Here is a 22885-nt window from a genome sequence, read left to right as displayed (position 1 = left end):
TTTGCTTCAGTGGGTGCAGGCTCACCAAAGATGAAGTTCATGTGGTATCAAGTAGAAGAGAGGAAAGAAGGCCTTGAATAACAGCAGAAGAGTTTAGATCCATGGGAAAGATTATAGGAAGCTCCTGCAGTCATTGAACAGAGAGATGAGAAAAGTGGTAATTGAAGATACATGAGTAAATCTTATATATGATAGAGAACTGATAGTATCATATAGCTAAAACAAAACTCATAATGAAGTTTCACTAAAAATATATGCTCAAAATTTCAGTTCTAGATGAGAGGAATCTATCTTCTTCGGGGCATGGGCTCTCCCAGTTATAAGACCTTGTGGTTGGCCAAGGGCTGGGAGCCCAGGTGAAAGTGGTAAACATCTGGACGAGAGCCACCTGTGCCTCCTCTCAGCCCCTTATCTGATCTGGTACATTTCAGCACTGTCATGTTTTGTTAATGAAAACAACAATTTCATAATGACCACAGAAGTTAAGGAAATTCTTCAGATAGGAAAACATACAGGAGTTAATGAAATTCTTCAGGTACAAAAATAATGAACTTTTTTTCTAAGACAAAGTCACTGAGGTGATCTTGAAATGATCTTTCAAGTCTGTAATATCCTACAAATTAATGCACTTTTGCCTTTAGCTCTTTTGTCCCCCTTGTCTACAAAATAGAAATCTGGGAACAAATTAGGCTTCCTCATCATTCTGTGCATTGAAAAGAAAAGCTTTTTAAAGACAAGAAATGATAAGTTCCCTTTTAGAATTTTCTTATAAATTATCTATTGTAAAAAAAAATGAGTTAAGATGTGGTGAAAAAAAGAATCAGTAAAGTACTTAACCCCTACAATCTTCAAAAGGGACCTAGAACCACCACGGAAAATTTCTTATCCAGAAGTTAGAAGGGATAAGGTTGATAACTAGCACTACCTAAAATAACCAGAAGAGGGCAGAGTAAGACCAAATGACATTTAACTTTTTAAATTACACAGGAGTGTTCCTGTGACTTTTTGCAAAGGCTCATTTTAAAAAATGTTTTAAAAAATACACTGTTAATCATTTTACCTTATCCTGCTCCACACCAGGCTCTCTGTACACAGTCCACCTCTGCCCATCATCACTGTATAGAATTCTGTAGGCCGACACATAGTAATTATGCTCCACCATGGTGGAGCCAGTGGTCACAATGCCTGGTGGGGAATGGAGAGTTGCTTTCATAGCGCACACACTCTGATCTTCGAAGTTGGTTCACTACTGAAACATTAACACCTAAGATACACTGTTCAAACATTTTTTGCCTATGACACATTACCCTATCTAAGTGTAAGCTTTCATTATCATAGTAACGGAATCCTTGGCTTTGTTCCCTTGTAGAGATAGGAGAATTGTTTGCACACAAAAGGAAAGGACCATTCCATGTTAGCAACTTGTGTTCATATCATTGTAAAATATATTGCACCTATGAGTAAGAATGGCTTCCTGGAAATGAACATATTAAAGGTAATTACTGGTATTATTTTCAGTACCAAAGCTAAATACATCTTTAACAAAGCCAATCCCAACAATTGTGACCATTTGCTAAACTGCTTTAAATAATTAAATTTATATTCAGCTTATGTGGAATATTAATTATAGCACTTGGACTCCTTCAACATAAATTTCTCTTCATGACTCTAATAGATGGTATTTCAGATGCCTCAAGATCACTTCAGTAAAACACTACCTTGAAAGAAATCTTATTAATAAGAAAAGCTAGTAAGACTCAAATATCAACGCCTATCTTCTGTCATGTTTTTTATGAAAGCATTTTCAGTAATATTAACACCAATAAAGAAACCTTAAAACCACGTAATTAAATTTGCAGTGACTTAATTTTCTATAAAAATCTTAGATGTCACTATGTTTTCAAATAAAATCAGTATCACCAATTATTCTAAAAAGTTACGCCTCTTAACCTGTTATCTTCTTTTCCTTATTCAGATCTATCTGTAACCACTGATACTCATCAGTGGCAAAAGCAGCCCAAGGAGGCCCTGGTTTCTTCAGCCTGGCCTTCTCGGGTTTCCAGCTGTTCTCTTGGCCCATGTGGTCGGTCCACTCCAGCACAGATGAGGCTGTTATCTGAGGATCGGCAATCACGCCAGATTCCATCCCCAGTGTCCCGTAACAACCTGAAACAGCAACAAAAGAAGAAAGTAATTGGGTTTCTGGCTATAAATTTAAACTCTACATAAACTTGATCATTACAAACTTTCTATTGAACCTTTAATCAATGTACCTTTATGCAAATACAGTGTAATAGCAAAATTTCCAAACTAGGCAAGTGTTTCTGGAGTCTATGTTTTGTATCTTATGAGGAACTGTATATATTTATTCATGAGCCATATCCACTAGTTTGGTTTCTTTTTTAAGATTTTTTAAATTTATTTTTAGAGAGAGAGGAAGGGAAGGAGAGAAACATCTAGATCAGTTGCCTCTCGCCCCCAACTGAGGATGGGGCCAACAATTCAGGCAGGTGCCCCAATCAGGAATCGAACTGGTAACCCTTTGATGTGCAGGCCAATGCTCAAATCCATTGAGCCACACCAGCCAGGGCCATAACCATTAGTTTAATGGAGATACATATCCTATCCCTGGGACAAGCTCCCAGGTCACTGGGTGACTCACACCCTTAACAACTTCTTCAGGTGTTTGCTCAAACATCACATCCTCCATGACACCTCCTCCACTGCCCACTCTTGTTTTATTTTCTACATCCTTTATATTATAAACAATCCATTGTAAACAATAATCGACTTATTCACTGTTTATTGTCAATCTCTCACTACCAGAATGTAAGCTCCAGGAAACCAGAATTTCGCTTCTTCTGCTCACTATTGTATTCCTAGACCAGAATATCCAACAAATAAAAAGGTGGCACTCAATATTTTCAGTCAAATGAATAAATTATTTCTTTAGGCACATTCAAAAATCTTTCCTTGCTTACATGATCATTTTTCTATTAATATACATTATGCAGCTTTTTTCATTCATTCTATATTAAATGCCCTTCTTACCTCACAGTGTTATTGTAACAACTAAATAGAAAGTACAGGAAACAGAACTTGGCACAATGCCTAACATCCAGTGTACAAAAAATATTAGCTACTATACAAATTACAGTAAGTTATAAAGTCCATGAAAAGCTTACCACTTGTCTTAAATGTAAAAAGACTTGTAGATAAGTGTCCCCTGAAAGAGAGAAAGGTTGTTTTTGGTGACATATCACATAACACATAATTTTCCCATATTTGTCCTAGTAAAGCTTTTCTTGTTTTTATTTTGCTGTATAAACAACTAAGACTATTCTCCGGCTATATATCGGATGACTGATAATGTTCCTAGTTAACAAAAAAAGTCTCATTCCTAAGCAGAACTTCTGGAGTCAGCATAAATAACTTTCTCTACAAGTATCTAGTTTCTTGTTTCATACATGACTATGCAAATGTGTCCACATAACCTTGAATATATACTTTTTTTTATCTTTTCCATGAAATAAGCTGACTCCTAAACCTGTTCTGTGGCACTGCTTCTGGTGGAGGTACAATGAAAGGTGTAATTCTCGACAAAGAGGCTCAGGTGCCCTGGCATAGACAGCAGAAAAGCTAACAACTACCGAGACCGCATTTGTTACAGGAAATCAGCATGTCTAAGTTTCCGTGTTGGAGTGCAGCTTTTGGATTTGAAAGTATGGGGCAGCATGGATGGATGGATGCATGGGGAGAACGCAGGGGCGGGACAAGTGACTAGGTCGCCATGGGGTAAGTCAGAGGACTCTAAGGAGCCTGGAGGAAAGGAAATCACCAGTGTGTACTCCTGTCTTTAGCACAACATTCAAATCATTATAAGTGTATGCAACTTGTCCTTGTTTTTTAAGTGTGAAAAAGAGAATTCATGGAAAACTATATCTGTCTAAAGGTAGAACGAGGGAAAAGAATAAAGGATTAGCATAAATGCATCTAGTAGAAACCAAAAGAAGGAAAGGTAGCTTGCTGCATACTAGCAATGGGCAGACAGCCCATGTATGGCTTGTTTTTTTATGGCCAGTGAGCTAAGAATGGTTTTTACATGGTTAAAGAGTTGCAAATGACTTAAAGAAGAGTAAGTGACAGAGCCATGTGGCCCATAAAGGCCTAAAATATTTGCTAGCTGGTCCTTCACAGAAAAGTTTGCTGACTCCTGCTTTCTACTGCTGTGGCTGTGGATCACGCTCTTGTCTTCTGAATAAAAACTGGCCTAGGACCCCTGAAGAGATGCTTGTTTCAAACAGGTGTAGTCCCGTGCGCAAGACTGGGCATATCTAAGAGGTAAGATTTACAAAAACAAGAAATTAGGTGTATTGCATTTCTATTTAATGTTTGAACTTCTCCTGCTTTTTATGCCTAGTTTAAATTTTGTAAAATAGCAGAATGTAGTAGAGACCATGAAAATACATTCTGAAAATATTTTCTGGGGATGAGAAGGGGGATTCATAATACTACCAACCTCTGATTTATTTCAAAACCAAATTTACATTCAAAGTGTTTCAATTATCCTTGATTCATCTCGGGTCACAGAGACTATAAGGAACAGAGTAGTTTACACCCTCTGACCTTTAATATGAAGTGAAGATCTGACAACATACTTGTAGACTCTTATTCCAGGTTTTCTCAATACTTAGAAAAGAAGAAACAGACCAATCACACTTACAAATGACTACCATTCTGACAGACACAGTAGTCTGACCTTGCCTATACTCTTCAATATACTCGGGCAGGAGGACACACAAATGTTAAGTGCTAACTGCACACATGGCTTTTCTCGAACACCACTAACTTGCATCGCTGAGGTCTCATGAATCCCCATCCCACCCCTGCTCAGCATGCTCATTATAAACAGCGCATGTACTCACACCACAGATGTGACATTGTTCGCCAAAGAACTTTCATAGTACGGGATGCCTTTACTAATCACAACACTGATTTGGCCGCCCAAAGTGTTTGACACTACGCCTGCATGCACGCCAGCCATGCACAACGGTGAGGACTTGAGGGAGGGAAAAAAGAAAAGATCAATTTTTTATTTTCCTTTGATAATTCACAAATAAGACTTACACTTCCTCAAAAAATTAGTTTATCTGGGCAGTTTTCTCAATAAACATTGGACAGATTATTGATGCTGTAACACAAAACAAATTTTTAGAAGAAAAAGAATAAAACATTACCTATTACTAAAAAGAAGTAATTCCTAGAAAAAATATCAAAGATATACAGTAGGTACACATCTACCTATTCTGAAGTTTAAAAAAATAAAATCCTATCACAACTTTAACGTAAGTCTACATCCAACTTACATCTCTATATCCATGAGGGATCGTTCCAGATATCTCAGCAAAAGGAAGCAGACAACCAGCTGGACAGTACTTACTGTGAAACAAAACACAAGTTAAAGGACACATACCGCTGTAGTGTTGGGGAGGAAAGACCAAAGACATTACATTTACTCAAGTGTCTACGATGGGCTAAGTGCTGGGCTGTGCCAGGAACTAGATTTACAAAAGTCAGCCAGACGAACAGGGAGGGCCCCTGTCCTCACTGAGTTTACATGCCAGTGGTGGGGGAAGACATTAAACTGATACACAAATAATTAGAGACTATGATACCACTATGAAGAAAAGGGATTCTCTGAAATAACTGGGAGGAATCTAACTTAATAAAAAGGAATACAAATGTTCAGTAAACTCACTCTGGGTCAGGCAGCATCCCAAGGACTTTGATCCATGTAAGAACCTGACATGGTAGGTACTATTATTAACCCCATGCCACAAATGAGGAAACCAAGGAAATGTGTGCCTAGGTCATGTGGCTGCTGAGAAGCAGACGGGCTCGAGTCTATGTTCATACACAGAGGCCTTGGCACTGCCTTTATCAGGGGATGGGGCTCTGAGGAAGTGAAGCTCTGGAAGAGAAGTAACGGCAATCACTGGAACAAGTGGAGGGAACTGCAGCCCAAGTGGAAGGAACACCATGCCCATGAGGCAGGACAGCCGGTGTGCGTCTGGAACTGGGAACCACCGGTGCAGGCAGACTGTAGTCAGCAAAGGTTATTTGAGAGAAGGCTAAAGTGGTAGACAGGGGTCAGATCACCAGAGGCCTCATGGGCTATGGCGAGGAGTCTGGAATATATTTCTGAATAAAAATAGAAAGTCAATAAAGGATTTTGACTGTGTATATATAATCTGATTCATATTTTTAAAAAAGAGTATTGTGACTCCCGGGAAGAAAAGAGACTTTAAGGAGCCATGAGTGAAAACTGGGACAGAATCGGGCAGACAGTGTAGTAGTCCAGGCGAGAATGTTAGCACCTTGTAAATACAAGGTGGTAACAGTGGAGCTAGAGAGTGGAGGGCCCCAGACATCTGACCCTCTGCTGGGCTGTGTGCCATACATATACTGACGCCAGGGTTACCTTTGCAGACCAGGATCCCCTACCAGTGCTCCCCTCCTGTATGGACAAAACTGTTTCTGAAGACAAAGTGAAGGTTCTTCATGAAAAGGTAGCAAGTTGCAGGGTAGTGCGATTACCTTAGAATATGAGAATGATTTTGCCAAGCAGAGAGTGATTCTAAGCAAAAGATCACAGAGCTTACAGCAGTGGGGGTAATCCAGAGTTGTTTTAACACGAGTGCAGGAGATAAAACTAGAAAAATGGCATAAGAACCTGGGACAGGATCCTGAAAACCAAGCTAAGGAATCTGGATGACTTTTTGTCCTAATTAGGCGCACCTGAAGATTTATAAGCAGGGGAATGATGAGATACGTATTTTAGGAAACAACCTGGCAGCAATGCGATAGCAGAATGAAGCCAGCAAAGGTCAGAAATGGAAAGGAAATCATGAGAAGTTGATTCTAGTCTAGGTAAGAGACAAGAGCATAAAGCAGGGAAATCACTTAGCAAGGCTATTTGGGTAAGAACACTGAAATTCCATAATAGCCTAAACCACACTCTTCTCTTTTAAAAAAAAAGATAAATAATTCTTCCACTTTTATTAGCAGTTTTGCCAGATTTTGAAGAGCAACTAGTTTCACTTTTGTGAAGAAGATCCAAATGCTATAAGTAGTGCAAAATTTAAACATGGCAACTCAATGGCTTTAAACAGACTCTGGTTTATTGACTGAGGTCTTAGATACCTTATTTAGGTTAGCAATTTATTTGTAAAAAATTGTGTATTTGTTCCTACATGGATAAATGTCAGTCACCTTCAAAGTACACTGCACCTGATGCAATGCATCTATTGAGAAGTTTTTCCACTGCTCAAAAAACTTTTTGAACTCATCAATTTTGATGCTAGGTGCTTCTGCTATTTTTTTGTTCTACCTCTTCCACACTGGCAAAACGTTTCCCTTTGGGGATTTTTCTCATTTGGGGGAAACAAAAAAATGTCGCTCAGGGAGAGATAAGGTAAATTGGGAGGGTGGGGCATGGGCATCATTCTATTTTTATAAAAAACTGCTAAACACTTAGCTCAGGGTGGATAGGTGCGCTTGTAAAATCACTCATCATGCAATGGGTAAATCTGTTGAAAGAGCCTTCAAAAAATATTCTATGAAGCCAAAGGCAGCCTCTCACAATGCCAGCTGGTACACTGATAGAGATGGCCATGTTCCTAGAACACTCACCTAGAGGGGGAAGGCTGTACTACAAGGGGCCTGCCCTCCAGAAGACAATTCCTGTTTTTTGGGAGGTGCCCCTTCCTATGTGTCACCACGTACATTAATCTTAAGGGTATAAAGAATGAGGATGAAGTAAATGAAGAGTAAACTTAAGGGGGGAGAAAAAAAGCACAAACACGCTCGCTCATACCTGAACTCAGGTTCCAAAAAACTGGATGCAGTGTCTAAACAAGTAATTAAATCTAGAAAAACAAAAATAAAAAACTGATTTAATAATACACAGGTTTTACCCTTGATGAAACACTGTTTCCAAATCCCAAATAATATTGATCTAAATTTCAAAATCTCAACAGCTGTCAAAGTAGTACTAACAACATTTTACAAACTTTTGTTAATCAACATTTCTTTCTGATTTTAAATATTCTGATTTCTGGGTTATGTCTCCCCAATGTAGTTCACTACCATATTACCTCGCATGATCACATATATACAGGGTGGGGCAAAAGTAGATTTACAGTTGTGAGTACATGAAACTGTATTTATTCTTATATTATTATTGCACTACTTTCCATAAAAAACCCTGTAAACCCACCTTTGCCCCACCCTGTATACAGAAGGCACACAATAAGTATAATTTATAACCTTTAAATGGCTTCTATAAAATATAGCTCCCCCCAAAAAGAAAAACTATTTTAGTTATTGTATGACCAGAAAAGATCTTTTGGTGGTTACACATTAGGAAAAGAATGCTAGAAGAAAAGTGAGTTAATTCAAATAACTGCAACTCAAAATCTGGTCCACAGCAGAACCAGCAGCATCATCACCTTCTGGGAACTTAACTAGAAATTCAAATCCTTGAACCCATCCAGACTTATAGAATCTCTGGGAATGGGGCCCAAAAATCTTTTTTAAAAAGTCCTCCAAGTAATACTTAAACACTAAAATTGTAGAAGCAGTGCTCTAAATATAACAGAACTTTTTTTCTATCTAGAAATCAACACATCTGGGTAAAAGCTAAGCTGTCTAGTTAAGACCTAGTTCACCGGGTGAGTACAAGATGGCTTTGGTTTCAACATTTCAGTGACAGGAACTTCTGCTCTTAGAACACAGGGCAAGTTTTCAACATGACCCACAAGGTCTTTAAGTGCCTGGTCCTGCCTCAGTCTCATCTTGTATCCATCTTGGCTTTTTGCCACACTAGTCTTCTCTGGAATGTACTGTTCTCTTAGTCTGAGAGGTTTTTCACCTGCCCCTTCGATAAACTGACTCCTCTTTAAGATCTCATCTTAACTGTCATTTCTTCACGGAAGCTGCCCTGACCTTGGCAAATGAAAAACCTTTAGCACACAGTAGGCACTTAAGTTTGTTATGTTTTAGTGAATGGATGACTATCACACTCTCATAGTAGCATGTGTTACATGTGAACAAATTTTTTTTTTGCTAGTGAATACTAATTTTATTAACACATTTTGTCTAAGTGACACGTCTCCATTTCTTGAAAGCCAGGGAGGACACTAACAAGACTCCAACAATTAAGCTCCCAGAGAGGCCAAAATGACTTGTTGATACATTGCAGAGTTCTGAGCAACATCACTAGATGATGCCTGGTCACACACAGGCTGAGGCCATTCGTCCTCACCTCTGTGTTGCCAGCAGCAATCCCAGCACTTGGCATAACAGGAGGCTTTTAATCACCATTTACTGAATACATGGATGAGTATCTGATTGTTAGAATGTTTGCCTAAGTCCAATCATGTACTGACCCAGCAGGGATGGAAACCTGGAAAACCGTCCTAAGGCAATCACAAAGGTAACTGGCTTCACATGTAAATGCTTGGCCACATGACTCTGTCGAGGGTGACCAATACACTGATGGAGACAGCGCCTCACATGTGTCCTGATACACTGGTGGTAAACAAATATTTGCTGAATTAATGGCCACCACAGCAACAACAGGATAACTGATGATTCTATCCCACAATTCTGAAGAAATCATGTGTTTGTAATTCAACTAAAATGTTTCTTGAAAGAACTAGAGCATAACACCTGTTACACTAATAGAAAAGTGGTATTTTGAGAGTGATTGTATGAGTTAATATCTATATACCACCAGCATTTGGATGGTGATTAGGTTAAATACGTGTTTTTTTTTAGGAATTTAAGAGGATAAATGCTTGGATAAGGGTTCACTACCAGTAGGTTTACTGACTGGGAAAAGCAAACTGAATTGTATATACTCTAGTTATTTCTGTCAATCTTTACATTATATTAATAGGAATTAATTTTCCACTTTCCTGCCTTACCAAAAGAGTTTCCAGCTTCTGAGATTAGAAACTGAACTTCTAAGTGATTCAGAAGTTCAAATCACTGGGTGGGGTGGTGGGGAGGGCATCATAAGGGGACTAAATGGTAACGGGAAAAAAGATTAAATTTAGAAAGAGAAAGATTTAAATGTTTGATTTAAATTATTTAAAAAACTAATGGAGTAAATTGTATACTGTCCTGCACTTTAAGCACATCGCCAGTTTTCTGGTATTGTAGGACTCGTTAAAAGTGGATCCGGCATGATGACTGATTGACAAATAAGAGCTTTATTGGTATTTATTGTTATAATCACTGGCCTAAGCACTTCACACATAAGTTCATCTTTTTTAAAGTTGCTCAGGTCAGAAACCTTAGATATCTTTGCCTCTTCTTCCTGTCCATTAGCCTCTTCTCAGAACATATCTGCACATACATCAGAATCTGACTGTTTTTGACACCTCCACTACCACCATGCTAATTCAAGTATTCATAAACTCTTAACTCAGTTATGGAAATAGGTTTCCTGCTGACCTTTGTTTCTGTCTGTTCTCCCCTTCAGTCTACTTTCAACCCAGTGGTCAGATGGATAACTCAAACCCTGTCAACACCTAAAATCCACACACTAAAAAGAGGATGTAAGACATTAAAAGATTGAGCAATTCTTTTGTGACCTACACAGTATCTCGGACACTAGTAAGTACATTAGTAAGAGCATCAGTGAACAAATACATCCACTGGGTCGCACAAACATCCAGTCCCATCACAGCATTCCTAATGGACTAAAAAAGTGAAACATGTAGAAAACACTGAATCAATAAGGTGCTCTCAGGTTATTTGTCAGCTTGGAATAAACTATCCCTTAAGATGAATTGCTTCTTTGGGTTACCACTGTTTTAACAAATTCTGCTTGTAAATGCTTTCTCTGCAAAACTGGTTAACACTTTGCTCATCATCACCTTTTTTATACAAACTGACACCACAATACAGATATTTTTCTACACGTGTACTATATTATGCAAACACTATACACATTCAATTTTGTATAAATAAGGATAAATCTAAAGATATGTATGAAAACTGAGAATTTAAAAAATCTTGTTAGATAGCTTAAAAGTTTTGAAATGTTTGCCAGATACAACATAATATTAGGAAGACAACAGAAAAACTAAAAATGGAAACCTAGCTAAGCGTAGTACTCAAAAGAGAAAGGATTCTATAAAATTACTGTATAATTAAGGCAGCAAACAATCTAAGGAATTCATGCTCTACTTTCAAAACCAAAAACATTCCATGAAGGAAAAAAGAAACACAAACAACCAGCTACAGGAATCTGGACTCTATTAGAAAGAAATTTTCTGTTTTGCCCTATGTTTCATTTATAAGTTTATATAATCTGATATAAAATGGAAAATATTTGCAAAAAATGTGGTTAAAGAATGTGGCAATCAGAAAGTTGTTACACTGTTGGTGTTAACTCTAAAAATAATCTAACATATAGCAACAATAACACTGTCAAATGGAAATATTTCCCAGGGCCAGCTGTTCACAAGTCTTAAGCACACTGTCCTCAGATTCTAAGGGGTCAGCAGGCAATGAATGAACAAGTGTTTATGAGTTCCAATGAAGAAGTAGGTTAACATGTACACTGGATCATTTTATTTCACAGCAAATTAAAACTATTTATGGTTTTTCCTCACAAAAACAAAGTCAAACTTTAGACTGACAACTACACACTCTGGATTGGTGAAATCTAAAGTAATGCTAAGTTATGATTTCATGTTCCACAAGAGAAATACCAGACAATTACTTTTCAGTTGTGCACAGATACACCACCCAATTTATGGCACAAAACAGAAACTTGAAGGACTTGAAGCTTTCATGCAAATGCAGGTATGTCTTCTGAGCAACATGTTCTAAAACTAAAATAACTTAGAAAATCATTGCCTAGAATGATTCTAGAAATGTTGAGCATTTTCTAGAAATGGTCAATGTTAAACAGATTCAAAACTAAAAATTTAGGTCACTCATCTATAAAATTTAGTGTACAAGGTCAGTGGTAAATGCTATGCTTTTAAGTTTACGTTTTAGAATGAAAACGTCAGTAGCATTTATTGGCATACTAGATTACATGGTCTGAGTTACTGAGTCTGGACCTCTGAGTAGCAGGCTGGCTCTTCTGCCTCTCAGTAAGAGTAGGAGTAACTTAGGAGTTTCTCTCTATAGAACTCTAAATAGTGGTTTTGTTAATATGATGTCCAGATTATCTTTAAGGTACACACATATCTTCAATTTTCAGGTGAAAACTCAATTTCATAGAGTCTAGTTGTAATCTGATGGAATTATACTAACTCCAAGTGGAAATCCCAATCCTCTCATAATCACTGAAAATGCTGATTAATGTTTACATGTCTCTGCTTGCTATCCAATGGGGAAATGGGAAAACTTTCCCTTTCACTGGTAGATACAATCTTTCAAAACCGTGTTCACAGGTGAAAATTTTAAAAAAAACTGGTAATAGAAAATAGTAGAAACTCCCTGGCTGGCGTAGCTCAGTGGATTGAGCGCGGGCTGGGAACCAAAGTGTCCCAGGTTCGATTCCCAGCCAGGGTACATTCCTGGGTTGCAGGCCATAACCCCCAGCAACTGTACATTGATGTCTGTCTGTCTGTCTCTCTCTCTCTCCCTCCCTTCCCTCTCTAAAAAACAAAATAATAATAAATAAATAAAATCTTAAAAAAAAAGAAAATAGTAGAAACTACTGCTCAAAGACCATTAAAAATAACAGAAGAATGAAACCATGAAAGCTATAAAAAACATAAATCCTGTCAAGCTTCAACCCCTACATTTTCTACCAAGTCCTGAATAATGGGACCTACTTGCCATGCATTCACTTCACCCCAGCTGTGCCGGCTTCTTTTCTGGTTCCCCAAACTCCTTCCTACCACGAGACATTTGCACTTGTTGTTGTCTCCCCTAGAGTGTTCTTAATGCCTTGTCTGTCTGGAACCTCCGATTAATCCTTCATTTCTCAACTTAAAAGTGATGTCTTCAGGAGAACTTGATTCTTTATCAATTTTCTCCTCCCTACTCCTCTCTGGCCCCTATCTGGTGAATGTATCCTTCACTGTACTTACTGGACTTAATTATACATTATACTACAACTACAATTAAGTAACCATGCGTTTGAGATCTTTTGTACAGCTCTGTGCTGTAAAGCCCATGAAGGTATGATTGCATCTGTATTATTTACTGCTCTTTTCTCAATGGCAATCATATAGCAGGAAATAAGGCATTGAAAGGAACAGAATTTTGCAATAGGCTCTTGCATAAGGTAATGAAAATCAGTCTATTTCAAACAAATCAGGACTCTACCACATATCCTATTAGATTAACAAGTCTTTGCGAGAGTTTAACAAATGAAGACACTGTTGAAGCAAAATTTTTACAATGTTCATTCTCAAAAACTCTAAAACTTCAACTAGGTTGCTAAACTGGGGACCTGTAGATGTTCCTTGAAAATATTCATGGAATTCAGTGCAGCAGTAAGTTTCCTGGATGGAAATAAACTGAAGCTCTCAACCCAAACCAACCAGCCTTCAAATGAATGAGTCATTATAATAAACTGTGACTAAAAGCCACCCAAGAAGCAGTACTAAGATATTTAACTCACCTTCTCTTGAATTTAGCCAATTCACTCAACTTCAAATAAAACAAATGCTGATTGGATGGAACAAGGATATTAAAAAAAAACACTCAGGAGAGAGCTGTGGAATGAGGATTTCCCAAGATGATTGTAAAATTTTAAAGTGTTACTATAAAAAACTTCCAGATTATGGTGGAAATTCTTTTAAAAGCTATGGAAGCGAGGATTTATGTAAAATAATGTCATAGCTATTTGGAATCAGTTTGGCATAAATGTATGTAAGTTTACAACATACTGATTCTGTTATCTGAAATAATCGTCAATTCTTAAGAAACTTTAATGCAGAACACTTATGGATCAAAAAGTTCCATAATTTAAATATCTGCTATAACAACTTTTCTTTTTTTTTTAAAGAGACAATACTTATTTTCCAAAAACCTTCATCTCAACAAATAACAAAGAGAGAAAGGGGGAAAATATCAAGCAAAATAATAATTTAACGTGATATTAAGACCAAGAAACTTAAGAATAAGAAGCAAACTAAACGTTTATTTTATATCCTCTCATGTATCAACCAAAGACTTTCAGGAAATAAAACTGAAAGGATGAAAATCAATCATCATATTCTTTTTTACCTTACTGTTTTGATATTAGGAGATGAGGAAAATGAGTATGTGTGTGTGTGTACAGTGGTGAACGGGCGGGGCGTGACTAACATTTGTTGTGTGCCTACAGGCACTAAATACGTATTTATTCCTCACAGCCAATCCATTTGCAGATGAGGTTCACAGAGGTCAAATAATTGGCTAGAGGTCACCTGGTTTTGCTTCCAGGGTTACCTAGTGCCCCTTCTACAACACTACATTCCCTTAGATTTCCTGGTTCTGTCAAAGATATTAATTGTTCATAACATCAAAGATATTATGTTCATTAGCATAAATTTCTTCTCCTACTATTATTGCATCCAATGAGTTTTCTTTCTCATTCTCCCTGAGGTGTTGGGAACCGCCCTGCATGGTATCAGAAGCTGTAACCCTGCCAAGGCTAAGGCTGAGGGAACGACCTTGGAACCATAAGCCACCAAGGAGACGGGCTTATCTCCCTGGCAGGAGCAACGCTTCTGCTCCTTTTACTTCACCCTGTCTGGCCCCCCATGCTTGGTCGGTTAGCCAATGACGAGTAAGATTCCCCAAGGGGGGAATGATCTAAGACAGGCATGATAATGTGGGAGGCCCCAAGGAAGAACTTTGGGGGCTACAGCAAAAGGGGGTGATGGACTCTCACCCCTCGGCTTTGACATAGCCTGAGTCCTCATTGTCTGTGAGAAAATCTCCTAAACTCTTGGTTGCTTTAGTTCCCTTGCTCCACCTAAGCCTGAAGCAATGACAGGGTGGTGTAGCTCTGCTGGAAAGGGAGGGTTCCCTGGGTGATCAGGCCTAAGAAAGAATACATAAAATCCTGTGAAACCTGCTTTGTTTAGAAGGCTCTCAATTAACTGATAAGGGTCCAAGGAAGAAGTAAGTTTGTTCCTCAAAGTTTTACAGCTCTTTAGCTATCTGACCCTGACTCAAAATAAGCCCTCAGACTTCCTTGTTATCTATTGTTTGATCCTTACTTCCTGGCAATGAGTAATGAGTTTTGCCTGAATTCTTGTGTAAACAGAACCCAATAAAAGCCTGCTCCAGTGGGAGAATGAGGCGCTCCCCGCCAGAGAGAGTGGCCGTTCTGTCCCTATTTCTCCACAGGACTCGGTTGTCTCTGTGTATGTTTTTCTCATGTTTTGACAAGCTGTCTGCAGTATTCTGCAGTCACTACCGGTCGGGGGCTGAGACACTGAGGGATTAGCCTTCATACCTTGTTCCACAGCTTAAAAACTAAGGGAAGTAGCTCCTCCTCACAAAGAACAACTTTCTTCTCTATCACATTCTAAACAAAACTTTTAATGAAATATATAATATTTATTTCAAAACTACCATAGCCGAGAAGGAGCAGTTTGCATTTCCCTTGGTCATTCCCAGGGCCTACATTTTCATACCTGGGAGGTTCTTGACAATTTTCTCACTTATACAATTAAAAAAAATTTAAAATTTTAAGTGGTAAACATAGATAAATTATTGTTGAATACTGAAATATCTGTTTTGATATATCCTTGTACTAGCAACACTTCTTGACTTTCCTCACCACAGTACCCTTAAGGGCAGGGAGGAATGAATACACACCAAATGGCCAAAACACAGGAAAGACTTCATTCAAGTCTAGCACTTCATCTTTGAGACTCAGATCAACTGTGCATTTTATTCCACGTAATAACCTTGACTTTAGCCAATCCTTCTAAACATTACATTTTTGGAAAATATTTCATGTTTATTTTATAATGATGCAGATACCAACCAATGTATTTCTGGTGATATGAGATTGTATTCTTTGAGAAAAATGGTAACATTGTCTTTAACACAGTACTATTAAATGGTAACATGTAGATAACACAGCTTTAAATTGATATACTACATATTTCAGTAATTGACAGGTTTTTACAACTTATTATTGTTTGTGTTCCAATATTATAAAGAGTAGAAAATCAGTATTTACTAATGAGAAGGAAATATATGGACTTTTATATATAAAAGTTAACATATTTTTAATTATTAGACTCTAAAACTGATTTACTTTTATTTGTTAGATTTATGTACTTATTATTAACTGTTGTCTTCTACTCTATTCCAAATTTAGATAACAGGTACTGAAACATTTTTTTGTTGTTTTTAGAGACTATAAAATGCAGGAGCTATGGTATAAAGTGAAAATTACCTTGTTTATCTATAACTGAATAAGAAGCCAAAAATCCTCGTCCAGAAACATGGATTCCACTCATGAACAGCACTGTAATTTCATTGCTTTTTGATTCAATTGAATGGTTCATCTGCAACCCCAGACCACAGTATTTGCCTAAAAATTAAAGAAAAACAGATGTTTGTTGTGATTCTCATGAAATCAATGTAGAAAAGAGAGTAAGAATAATATACAAAATGGCATCCTAAACAGTATAAAATAACTAGAATGTTTAGTGCTTAAAAATCCCATTATGCTGGACGGTAAAAAAAAAAGTAGTAACTGTTCAAGTGATTAAAAAAACAAAACAAAACACCACAGCAAGCACGCGCATCACTGACCTTCTGAAGATTCAGTTTATTGTGAAATACAGTTTTATACTCATTAAAATCACAAATTTTTAAAAAATTAATGTGTTTCATGCAGGCGGGTGGCCCACAAATAAATTGATAGTCATCAGTAACATTCTTCACATGCTCCCAACCGGTGTACCTAGATTCCTGGCCCTGGGGTTATGGTTTTCAATATAAAATACATCTCGCTCATCTGTTTCTTCCTTAGAAAAACCCCACACACACACTTTCTATTTCTAAATATAGAATGTAATTTAAAAAGTTATCAATATTTCTAACATTCAAGCAAAATAACACATTATCAAAGAACCCTACCAGTTATCTAAATATGCAGAAAGTAAAGATGATTAAATCATCAGACTTGTTTTTTACAATCAAGTAACTCGGAAATAGTTTAGTTAAGAGGATAAATATTAAATATTACATTATTTTTGGATACAAAATATTTAATATCAGAGTAATATATATTTCACATTATTCCAAATATTAGCTCAAATGGTAATATTTTTGAATGCTATATAATTTGTTAGTAAACCCAAATGTGTGCAGAGCCAGTGCCTATCACATTACATCTTATAGCCCAGTGGGAATAGGTAAATGCAAAAGAAATTATGTCAACCAGTATCTTTACACAAGACTCACTTTTGTAAATGTGAACAACAGTTTCATCTGGGTTCGTCAGCACTAGCTGTCTTTTGCCAAGTAAGGATGTATGTATATATGTGTGATTTTATTACAAGTTTAATTAAGGTGCTCAGTACAAATACTGACTTTTCAGATCCTTTTAGGTAAAAAGGAGAGAGATTATATTTAAAAAGTACCTATCATGCCTCACAAAGATGTTTATAAAAATGTCTATAAAAATAATAAACAAATGTATGTGAAACAATGTTTTAAAAAGCTTTCTAAGCCCTTTAATATGGATAGAACCATAAAAGTTTTTTATTAGCATGCCAGTTTCACCATTTGTTTGAGGTTACGTTGTCCTCCAAAATGTGAGTAAATTCAATCTGTGGTAGAAACAAAACATACTTTAAACCACCTCTATTCTGTGAAACTCAAAAAGGCAGTGCTGAAGAATGGATAATCACAGTTTCAAAAACAGAGAAAGAAAAATACAACAACTGACCTGATAAGTGCTTAAATGCATCAAAAAGATAAACAAACACCTGCCTTCACCTGCTATTCACAGCTGACTCCCCCTCCTCACTTGGCTCTCCTTTGATCACAGGTTTCACCCATTACACAAATAATGCACACACTTAGCAAAACACTCTGGGAAAGGAAGAAGAAAAACGATTCCTAATCTGGCCAATACAAGACGGGGACCCCCAAAAACCTAGAATTTATTTATAAAAAATGTGTATTTACTCTTACATGTTTAAACTTCAGTCACCTTCAAAGTACTCTCCATTAGAAGCAACACACCTATGAGATGTTTTCTCCATTGCTCAAAACACTTCTTGAACCTGTTGATTTTGATGCTAGGTGCTTCTGCTGATTTTAGTTTCACCTCTTCCACATCAGCAAAACATTTCCCTTTGCGGACTTTTCTCATTTGGGGGAAACAAAAAAAGTCGCTCAGGGCAAGATCAGGTAAATAAGGAGGGTGGGGCATTGGTGCCATGCCATTATCAATCAAAAACTGCTGAACACTTAGCATGGTGTGGGCAGGTGCGCTTGTAAATCACCATCATGAAATGGGCTAATATGTTGAAAGAGCCTTCAAAAAAATTCACTGAAGCTGAGTGCAGCCTCTCACAACCATGCTGGATAGTACACTGATACAGATGGGTTCCTAGAACACCCACCTAGTGGGAAAAACTTGTACTACAAGGGACCCACCCTTCAGAAGACAATTTCAGTTTTTTTGGGGTCCCCTTCTCATATGCTTGTTAATTCTTTAATACAATGTCCCCAGTTTGTCCATTCAAAGGTACTCCTAAATCAAAATAAAGCATTTAATAGACAACAACTGTAGGTTCTGATGATGGTTCTCAAAGTCAGCCAAAATATCTATTGAGATTCTCATGAATAAACAAATAAGAGACATATTTCAAAACACAGTTTGGGAATATATATAAAAAATTAAAAGTATTATCTTAATCACCATAATACCCTTGAAACTCTGGATTACAGTCTAAAAGAATCCATGTATCCAGGAAAATAAAAATGTTTAAAAATTATTAGTCCTTAGAAAATGAGAAAAAGAAAAGCAAATTAAATTCCAAGTAGAAGAAAACAAATAATAATTAGAACAGAAATCAATAAAATTGAAAACAGAAAATCTATAGAAAAAAATAAAACCAAAAGCAGGTTATTTGAAAAGAAAATTGATAAGCCTTTAGTAAGGCTAAATAAGAAAAAGAGGGCATAAAACACTAAAATCAGAAATAAAAGTGGGGACACCTCACTACAGATTCCATGGACTTTTAAAAGGATCATAAAGAAATCCTATGAACAACTCTTATGTCCACAAATTTGCTAACCTAAGTGAAATGGACAGGTTCCCTGGAAGGCATAATTTGCCAAAACTCAAACAAAAAAAATAGACAATCTAAATAGGCCTATATTTAAGAAATTAAATCAATAATTAATAATATTTCAAAAGAAAAAGCGCCAGGCACAAATGGATTCACTGGTGAATTCTACCAAACATTTACGAAAAAATTACACCAATTTTCTACAATCACTTTCAGAGGAGAGAAGCAGAGGGAGTACTTCCTTATTCTATGAGACCAGCATCATCACCCTAAAACCAAAACCAAAGACATTATAAGAAAACCATGGACAAATGTTTCTCATGAAAATGCAAAAATTATTCATGAAATATTAGCAAATCAAATCCAACAATGTACAAAATGAATTATACACCATGATCAGGTATGATTCATCTCACATATGCAGGTTGGTTTAGCACTTGAAAATCAATTAATGCAATCCGTCATATCAATAGGCAAAAACAAACACACACATGATCAAATCAATAGATGCACAAAAAGCATTTGACAAAACCAACACTCATTCGTGATAAAAACTCTCAGTAAAGTAGGAATAAAGGGGAACTTTCTCAGTGTGATAAAGAATATTTACAAAAAATCCATTGCTAACATCATGTTTAACAGTGAGAAATTACAGCTTTCCCAATAAGATCAGGAGCAAAGCAAGGCGTCTGCTCTCACCACTCTTCTAACATCATACTGGAAATACTAGCTAACACAGTAAGACAAATTACACAGATTGGAAAGGTAGGTACAAAACTGTCTTCATTCACGGATGACATGATTGTCTATGTAGAAAATCCAAAGGAACTGACAAAAAAGCTCCTGTAACTGATAAGTAATTACAGCAAGGTTGAAGAATACAAGGTTAGTATGCAAAAGTCAATTGCTTTTCTATATAAAAACAATGAACAAGTGAAATTTAAAATTTAAAACACAATTTACATTAGCATCCCCCCAAATAAAATATAAAATGTATATGAGGAGAATTACAAAATTCTGAAGAACAAAATCAAAAGACTAAATAAATGGAGAGATGTTCCATGTTATGTACAGGGAGACTAAATATTATGAAGATGTCCATTCTTCCCAACTTGATTTGTAGATTCATGAAATCTAAGTCAAAACCTCAGGAAAATATTTTATGTATATTGATTAAATTAAAGTTTATGTCGAGAGACAAAACACCCAGAAGAGCCAACACAATATTGAAGAACAAAGCTGGAGGACTGACACTATCTTCAATACTATATAAAACTATAGTAACCAAGGCAGTATATTGGTAAAATAACTGACAAATAGATCAATGGAACAGAACAGAGTTCAGAAATAGATCCACGTAAATATAGTTAACTGAAAGCACAAGAAAGCAAAGGTAATACAATGGGGCATATGCAGTCTTTTCAACAAATGGTGTTGGAACAATTAGACATCTTAATGCAAAAACAACAACAACAAAAAAACAAAATAAAAAACCCTAGACACAGTCCTTATATCCTTCACAAAAATTAACTAAAAAACGGGTAATACACTTAGAGGTACGTAAGTAAAACGTACAATGCAAAACTATAAAACTTCTAGAAGATAACATAGGAGAAAATCTGGATGACCTTGGATATGATTATGGTTGTTTAGATACAATACCAAAGGCACGATCCATGAAGGAAACAATCAGTAAACTGGACTTCTGAGAAAATATATGCAAAAGACACATCTGATAAAGGCCACCTTAAAAAGGACTCTTATCCAAACTATACAATGAACTTTTAAAATTCAACAACAACAAAAAAACTGGTTTAAAAATAGGCCAAAGATCGTAACAGAGACTTCACCAAAGAAGATATACAGATGGCAAATAAACATATGAAAAGATGCTCTACACCTCTCTACCCCATATATCATCAGGAAAATGCATATTAAAAACAATGACAAAATATTAGAACGGCCAAAATCCAGAACACTCACAACACCAAATGATGGCAAATATGTGGATCATTAGAAACTCTCATTCATTGCTGGTGGGAAAGCAAAATAGTACAGCCACTTTGTAAAACAGTTTAGGAATTTTTTAGAAAAAACTAAAATCTTACTGTACAATCCAACAATTGTGCTCCTGGGTATTTATTTACCCAAAGGAGCTGAAAACCTATGTCCACACAAAAACCTGCATGCAAATGTTTATAACAGCTTTATTTATTATTTCCAAAGCCTGGAAGTACCCAAGATGTCCTATAGTAGATGAATGAATAAACTGTGGTACATCCAGACAATGAAGTATTATTCAGCACTAAAAAGAAATGAGCTATCCAGTCATGAAAAGACAAGAAGGAACTTCAAATGGATATAACTGAGTGAAAGAAGGCAATCTGAGAAGGCTACGGATTGTTTGATTCCTGCAAAGGTGAAACTATGAAGATAGGAAGAACAAGCAGAGCACAGAGGACTTTTAGGGCAGTGAAAAATTCTCCGTATAATACTGCAATGATGGATACATGTCATTCTACATTTGTTCAAATACAGGAAATGTGCAACACCAAAAAAAAAATTAGCCATAGAAATGCAAATCAAACCCATAATGAGGTATCACTTCACACCCACTAGGGTAGCTAGAATCAAAAAGATGGATAACAAGTGTTGGCAAGGAGGCTGAAAAGTTAGAACCCTCATACCCTGCTCATAGGATTGTAAAGTGGTTCAGCTGCTTTCGAGAACAGTCTGGCAGTTCTTGAAAAAGTTAAACAAAGAGCTACCACATGACCCAGCAATTCTACCCCTAGGCATATACTCAAGACAAATGTAAACATATGTCCACACACAGTTGTACATCATATTTCACTGCAGCATTATTCATAACCGCTAAAACATACAGACAACCTAGCCAACATTCTGCAGTTCCTAGGATAAACTGACATGGAGAGGTGGTGATGAATCTCAAAGAATGATGCGATCTTTTAGAAACAGGAGGAGTCATGACCTATCCCTCCAGGTGACTATCTCTAGTTATTATCTCTAGCAACTGAAAGCCATCCCTGGCCAACAAGTAGCAGGAAAATGGGGACCCCAATTTTACAACTACAAGGAAATGAATTCTGCCAACCACCAGTAAGCTTGGAAGAGAACCTTTATCCTCAGCTGGTATCCTGATTTCAGTCAGGCAAGACCTTGAGCAGTCATACCATGCCCAGATTTCTGAATTTCAGAAACTCAGATACTAAATTGTGTTGTTTTAAGCTGCTAATTCTGTAGTAATGTTATGAAACAACCAAAAATTAATACAACCAGAAATTTACTTTGGTATATGGTAAGAATACACTGCTTTTGCGTGAGCAAATCTGAAAGAAGTATAGGGCACAAGCTGGAATCTATGGCTCAGAATATAAATTAGGAGGCAGATACATTTTACTTGGCCTCTTGGCCAGCAGTTTTGGGCCATACGCCATTTCAAAAATGCTTGAATTAGTTGCCAAATTTTTAAAAGTCTGGAAACTTCATATCAATTCTGAATTTCCCACTTCTCTTAGAAAATCACAAAGAAAAACAAAACAAAACAAAACAAAACAAAACAAAAC

At 36.7% G+C, this 22885-nt stretch overlaps 1 protein-coding gene across 4 annotated transcripts in view; it reads right to left on the bottom strand.

Moving 5' to 3' along the window:
- DCBLD2 (discoidin, CUB and LCCL domain containing 2) overlaps positions 1-22885 on the bottom strand; it is a 95724-nt gene that overhangs the window by 21759 nt on the left and 51080 nt on the right. For all 4 annotated transcript variants that reach the window (XM_045850809.1, XM_045850810.1, XM_045850813.1 and 1 more), the window contains 7 exons: positions 16442-16579; positions 7877-7928; positions 5367-5439; positions 4926-5059; positions 3186-3226; positions 1951-2166; positions 1061-1185 (listed from right to left, as the gene is read on the bottom strand). In XM_045850809.1, the coding sequence (XP_045706765.1) occupies positions 1061-1185; positions 1951-2166; positions 3186-3226; positions 4926-5059; positions 5367-5439; positions 7877-7928; positions 16442-16579 (779 nt within the window). The remainder of the gene's footprint in view (positions 1-1060; positions 1186-1950; positions 2167-3185; positions 3227-4925; positions 5060-5366; positions 5440-7876; positions 7929-16441; positions 16580-22885) is intronic.

Source organism: Phyllostomus hastatus, unplaced genomic scaffold (assembly GCF_019186645.2).
Source record: "Phyllostomus hastatus isolate PE091 unplaced genomic scaffold, TTU_PhHast_1.1 phas_contig_86, whole genome shotgun sequence".
In the NCBI taxonomy this organism is placed as follows: Eukaryota; Metazoa; Chordata; class Mammalia; order Chiroptera; family Phyllostomidae; genus Phyllostomus; species Phyllostomus hastatus.
Note: the sequence above shows the minus strand (reverse complement) of the source record. Positions and strands in the feature narration are given on the sequence as shown.